The sequence below is a fragment of the Gadus macrocephalus genome, chromosome 17 (genome assembly GCF_031168955.1).
Source record: "Gadus macrocephalus chromosome 17, ASM3116895v1".
NCBI classification, from domain to species: domain Eukaryota; kingdom Metazoa; phylum Chordata; class Actinopteri; order Gadiformes; family Gadidae; genus Gadus; species Gadus macrocephalus.
In genome coordinates, this window is record NC_082398.1 from 4,509,126 (window position 1) to 4,515,125 (window position 6,000).

The 6,000-nt window shown below is 53.3% G+C and overlaps 1 protein-coding gene across 2 annotated transcripts in view; it reads right to left on the reverse strand.

Moving 5' to 3' along the window:
* Nucleotides 1-5,436, reverse strand: part of si:cabz01007807.1 (uncharacterized) — a 16,622-nt gene extending 11,186 nt beyond the window's left edge. Inside the window, exons 1-6 of one of the 2 annotated variants that reach the window (XM_060076715.1) lie at nt 4,027-5,436; nt 3,667-3,735; nt 3,152-3,196; nt 1,837-2,982; nt 1,265-1,354; nt 663-1,136 (exon numbers count right to left, since the gene is read on the reverse strand). In XM_060076715.1, coding sequence (XP_059932698.1) covers nt 663-1,136; nt 1,265-1,354; nt 1,837-2,982; nt 3,152-3,196; nt 3,667-3,735; nt 4,027-4,029 — 1,827 coding nt within the window. In that variant the 5' untranslated portion in view covers nt 4,030-5,436. The remainder of the gene's footprint in view (nt 1-662; nt 1,137-1,264; nt 1,355-1,836; nt 2,983-3,151; nt 3,197-3,666; nt 3,736-4,026) is intronic. The other variant, XM_060076714.1, reaches the window with a different exon arrangement.
* Between the last annotated feature and the right edge of the window lie 564 nt (nt 5,437-6,000).

Consider the following 6,000-nt stretch of genomic DNA (forward strand, 5'->3'; position numbering starts at 1 on the left):
GAGACCCTCACTGTACCCCACCAGAGACCCTCACTGTACCCCACCAGAGACCTCCACTGTACCCCACCAGAGACCTCCACTGTACCCCACCAGAGACCTTCACTGTACCCCACCAGAGACCCTCACTGTACCCCACCAGAGACCCTCACTGTACCCCACCAGAGACCCTCACTGTACCCCACCAGAGACCCTCACTGTACCCCACCAGAGACCTCCACTGTACCCCACCAGAGACCCTCACTGTACCCCACCAGAGACCCTCACTGTACCCCACCAGAGACCTCCACTGTACCCCACCAGAGACCTCCACTGTACCCCACCAGAGACCTCCACTGTACCCCACCAGAGACCCTCACTGTACCCCACCAGAGACCTCCACTGTACCCCACCAGAGACCTTCACTGTACCCCACCAGAGACCCTCACTGTACCCCACCAGAGACCTCCACTGTACCCCACCAGGGACCGTCACTGTACCCCACCAGAGATATTCACTGCAACCCATCGGAGCTATTCCAGACACCAAGATCATGATGTCCAACATAGTCATTAAAACCCAGACGATACATAATTAAACACACCTTTATCAAATGATATGCTTATACATGTAATGAACCACATTAAATATAATCACATTTAATTTAATTGCCCTGTGATCTTTACCTCTGCAGCTTGTTTGAGGCGAGGAACCGGCTTGGGGGTCGGTGTTGGAGCCGTGACGCGGGTCAGTGGGGCGGAGGTGGTGGTGGTGTTCAGTCGTGGGGTGGCGGAGGGCAAGGGGTGTGGCTCTGAGAGTTGAGTGTTTGGGGTGGACGTGGAGGTCGGGGTGGGGGTGAGGGTGGGTTTCTGGACCATCCAGGGTTCTGGGTTAGAGGCTGTGATGGGGGTGAGGGTGGGGGTCGGTCCTTGGGTGGCGAAGGGGTTTGAGGGGCCGATGGGGCTGAGTGCGAGGGCGGGGGCTCGTGCTGGCTTGAGTGTTAAGGGTTCTTGAATTAAGGGTTCTGAAGTTAAGGGTTCTGGAGTTAAGGGCGAGCTAGGGGAGAACCTGAGGGTGGCTGGTAGGGTCGGTCTGGGTGGAGCTTTGGGTGGTGTCTTCGGTGGAGTCTTGCCGGGCACTGGGGAAGCATTTTGCCCAGCCTGAAATAAACAACAACAACAACAACAACAACAACACAAACCAACACCGTTAGCGGCGGTGGACTTCAAAAGGAGCGCCATCAGCGACTCATGCTAAAGAACGGCGTTAATATTTGAGTCGACCGTACCGGACTCGCTGTTGGCCGGAGTACCAGGCCCGCGGGCCGCTGGGGTCTGACACGCGGCACAGGCTTCGGAGGTCGGCTGAAGGCACTGCCCTGCAGGGCGGAGAGGAGATTGGGGTGAGAAAGAAGCCCCCCCCTCCTCCTTCAGGAACCCTGATCAACCCCACCATCCCGGGAACAACGACGAGACCCAAACTCAAACTATCGAGTACGGTCGCGTTCTACAACTGAACACTGCTGTGGAAATACTGTCCATCCGGATAAAGCGTCAATAATAATTCTTGGTAACAAAAAAAAAAAAAAAAGAAAAGAAAAAATGTCAGCCATGTGCCTAAAGCTTTTTAAATGAAAATATTTGGTAGCATTTCTGTTTCAGTTAATTCTAACAAATTCTTGTCAGTTGAAATGACAAAGCAAAAGTGTTAAACAACCCGGAGCGCTGCTCACTTCAGTATCATGGGCCTTTGCCATTATTTACATCTACAAGTCAGTACACCGACAACAAATCGAATAATAATTGACCACGGTTGCGTCCCTGTCCTCTACCACCGGCAGACGGACAGACGGACACTCACCGACGGCGTCGGGGACGGTTGCGCCGTTGCCATGGAAGCCAGGGCCAGAGCGAAGGGCGTCGGCTGGAGTATACCACGATTCGATCCCGTGGGGGTGGTCAGCGTCACCGCCGGCGGTATGTCGGGGCAGGCCGGCGTTGGAGGGCGGGACGTCGGAGCCACGCCCGTCCCGGGATCGACGGCGGGAGAGAAAATGGCCGCCGCGTCGGAAAGGTTGGGGGAAAGCGCGGCGTGGGGGGCCGCGACGGTGTCGTCGGCGGGGGCGGAGCTGGAAGCGCTGCTGGTGTTGACGAAAACCGACCAATTAGGACTGTCGGAAGGTCGGTGTGCGGACTGCGACAAGGGGGCGGGGAGTACGACAGACCCCCGCGCTTCCATAGGCCCTCGCTGGAAGAAGGGGTCCCCGTCGGGGGAACGCTGGATCCCGTTGGACGAGAGCGACAGCGCCCCACTCGGCGGGTGATCTGAGAAACTGAACAGGTCGTTGTCCGCGGAGAAGGGGTCTCTGTGGACGAGGGCTCCGTTCGGGAGCGGGGTCTGGAACAAACCGGTCTCCTTCTCCGGGAGAGGGGTCTGGAATAGTTTGTCTCCTTCCTTGGGCCGGGATTGGAAGATGTTCTCCTGCTGCTCCGGAGAGAAGAGGGAGGGGCCCGCGCGCTCAGGAGCCCGGACCTCTCGGCTGCCCGGCGGGGTTCTGAACGGATCGAGGGTGTTCTCGTCAAAGGGGAACCACGGGAACATGTCCGCCTTTTTGACAACGGACCCGACGCCTTCCGCCACAGAGCGGCTGAGCCCGCCTCCCGCCGCGGGGGCGGGGGACGCGTCGTACCCGCCGGACGGCTCTGTGAGCTGGGGCGACCACGTCGGGGCAGAGAACGCCTGGTTCATCGACGACACGCTCCCAACCGCCGCCGCCGCCGCCTTCTGTGACGACAGGGGCCGGGCGGATGATTGATCCAGGCTGGAGAGATCGGACGGGCTCTGGAATCGCCCCAGGTCAGAGGTCGAGCTCAGGGGAGGCTGGGTCAGGGAGGCGTCGGGAGGCGTAGCGGAGGCCTCCCCAGGGGATGCCTGGAGCGCCGTTGGAGGAAGAGAGGAAGAGGCCGCCTGAAGACCCGCCGTGGGGGGCTTTTGGCCACTGGGCCCCTGAAGACACGACACGGAGGGAGTAGGGGTCATCACACGATAAACGTTGCTCGGACCATCACTTATGCACCGTTAGGTCTCCAGAGAAAGAGGTGGTAGAGGAGGGAGGAAGGGGTTCAGCTCTGCCAGCAGCATGCAACGCTCGGAGAAGGAACGGTAGGTAACTCACCTTCACGGAGGCCCGTGATAGCATCCCATGTAGCCTGATGCTACCCTGTACACACACACACACACACACACACACACGCAGGGACACACACACACACACACACACACACACACACACACACACTTGAGTAAAACAGTACAAAACAGAATCCAACTTAGACTAAGAAATTTCATTATAAATAATATGACAGCTTTGTGTTTATCAGCTTACATATCCATATTTGGATAAGTTACCCGCATTGTGCCTAGTCATCTACATGGTTAGTCATCTATTTGGGACAGGTGTGTCACATGGAATCTATTGGCATGGCCTGCACAATATGTTTTGACAATCAAAACACAGCGCTAAATTTCAATGAGAGAGTTACGACACAATGTTTTGGGCTGTCCAATTTAAGGCCAACCCAGCAATATATATATAGATTTTTAATTAACAATTTCGTGTGTGTGTGTGTGTGTGTGTGTGTGTGTGTGTGTGTGTGTGTGTGTGTGTGTGTGTGTGTGCATAATTCTCACCGTTCGCCTAACTGCATGAGATATTTTGGTCCGATCCGTGAACCGTGTGAGGGTGACTGCTTCCTTGTTCTCCAGATATAATTAGGGGGGGGGGGGGGGGGGGGAAGACAATTAATATAAAGCAATCAACACATCGAACTGCCTCCAGCACAAAAAAACGACACAAGCAAACCATCGCTCACGTCTCTATCCATCCAAAACGTTTCTAGCAGTAGGCCTACACACTCTGATTGCAGGCCTACACACTCACACAGCAGGTCTACAAACACACACACACATACTAAGCTTACACACACGCACACACACGTGTCCACGTTCAGTTCCAGACGAACATCCAGAATACCCTCAAAGCGTACTGACCATGATTGCGTCTCCCGTCCAATACTCGTCTTCATTCAGAGCGATCTAAAGCCAGACTTCCCCGCGTCTCAGATGCAAAGCAGTGATCGACAGTGATTGGTGATTGGCAAGGGTTCACTTCGTGGGACTGTTTATCTTGTTCAGCCCTCCCTCAGATCTTTCAAGGCTTCACCATGCAGCCCAACCGGTCGCGCCTGCTCCCTCCGATCGGCTGGTATGCGGCCCCGTGATGACGTTTGATGGGAGACCTTTGGCTTACCAACACGGCCTTTCAACGCATATTCATATTATTTTATTATTTTTAAATTAAAAATGGACCACGACTGTATTTATGAGCTGACATGATCACAACATTGCAGTGTGAACACAGTTAAGACGACTTGACTTCCTGAAGGGGTCCTTCAAAGTAAAGTCTCACCTAACCAAAGCAGAGTCCAGTCTGATAAAATTGATCAGTAATATTACTACATAGTATGAGTGGTAGTATTATTATATGGGAAAGCACATTGTTTTCATTGCCACAGGAAGGAATACAGAAATTGAGCATTGATAGTTGCACGGCCATGCTCATTTTAAGTATTTATTCACATAGAATATAATACAGTTATGATTGCACGGTTGTTTGTATGAAATGATAAATAAGTGTCTGCAATTGCCCATTTAAATACAACTTTTAAATACGACAACTTTTATTTTGAAGAAGAATGTGACCTTTTATAGTCGAAAACACCAAATGAACCTCATACTCCAAAATAAAGTAATTTCTTTGTAACCCTGCCAACACTGAAAAGGGTGCAGTCAATCTGGAATGAGGACTACACTGAACTTAACTGAAGCACATGATTTGGTCCGTCAGTCCGTCAGGGATTTAATCATTCAGTCACTCTAATCGATGTATTCTCCCCAGGAGAGCAACTTGTCAGCAAAACATCCACAGCTCAAAACAGACCACACGTTCACCATCCAATCATGCATCCTATGCATCTCAAACCACACAAAGCAGACAGAATCCCAACAGAAAGACCTGAAACTCTCCCATCTCCGCGACCACATTCGGCAGCAATACTCACAACCACCTGGGCGGTCTGCACTGGTGGGGGTCCGTCGCTGTCCTGGAACCAGAACGTTCTCTGTGGTCCACCAGAAGGGGGGGGGTGAAACCGGGGCCGGGCAGCGGGGGATGTGGACGGGGAGCCGGACGTCACTATAAGAAGGCTGTGTCTGTGTCCGTGGGTTTTATCACTTGTTCCTGCTGCAAAAAAAAAATCCTGATAAATATCTCTGGAATCCATGTCATAGGGGAAGAGGAACCTGCGAGCTGCCCAGGTGTGGCCCTGCGTTGTCTCTGTTTCCTCCTGCCCATTCCTGCCCTTTTCTCAGTAAATGGACGACATTTATGCAGCGCTATTCGAACCAGCGGCCACTCACAGCGCTTTTACAATATTGCCCAACATGCGCCCATTCATGACCACGAGGGGTACACCATGCAAGGCGACTGCCAGCTCGTCGGGGGCAGTTAGGGCGAGGTGTCTCGCTCAGGGACACTTTGACACTCACGCAAGAAGGAGCCGGGGTTTCGAACTAGCGACCTTCCGGATACCAGCCCACCCGCTCGACCTCCTGAGCCACATGCGACCCCTCCCAGTGCGCTCATTGTCCAGTTTATTCATTTCAAACAAAGGATAAAGATTATAGGACGTCAAAGAGTAAGGCCCAATCCCATTTCTACCCCTTCCCCTTACCCCTCCCCCTTGTTTTGAAGGGGTAAGGGGTAGAAATGGGATTGGGCCTTTGTCAACCACAGCCCACCACAACTACCAAACCTGGTCCAGGAAATGTGAAACAGAGGATGACATGGCCAATCTGTGTCATGACCAAGAGCTCTCCCTGCTGTGCCACAGGACGACGCTGGAGGTAACACAGGCCCACATCCTGGATCCACCAAGGCCAACTCCGCCAGCGGGAGAAGGTTTC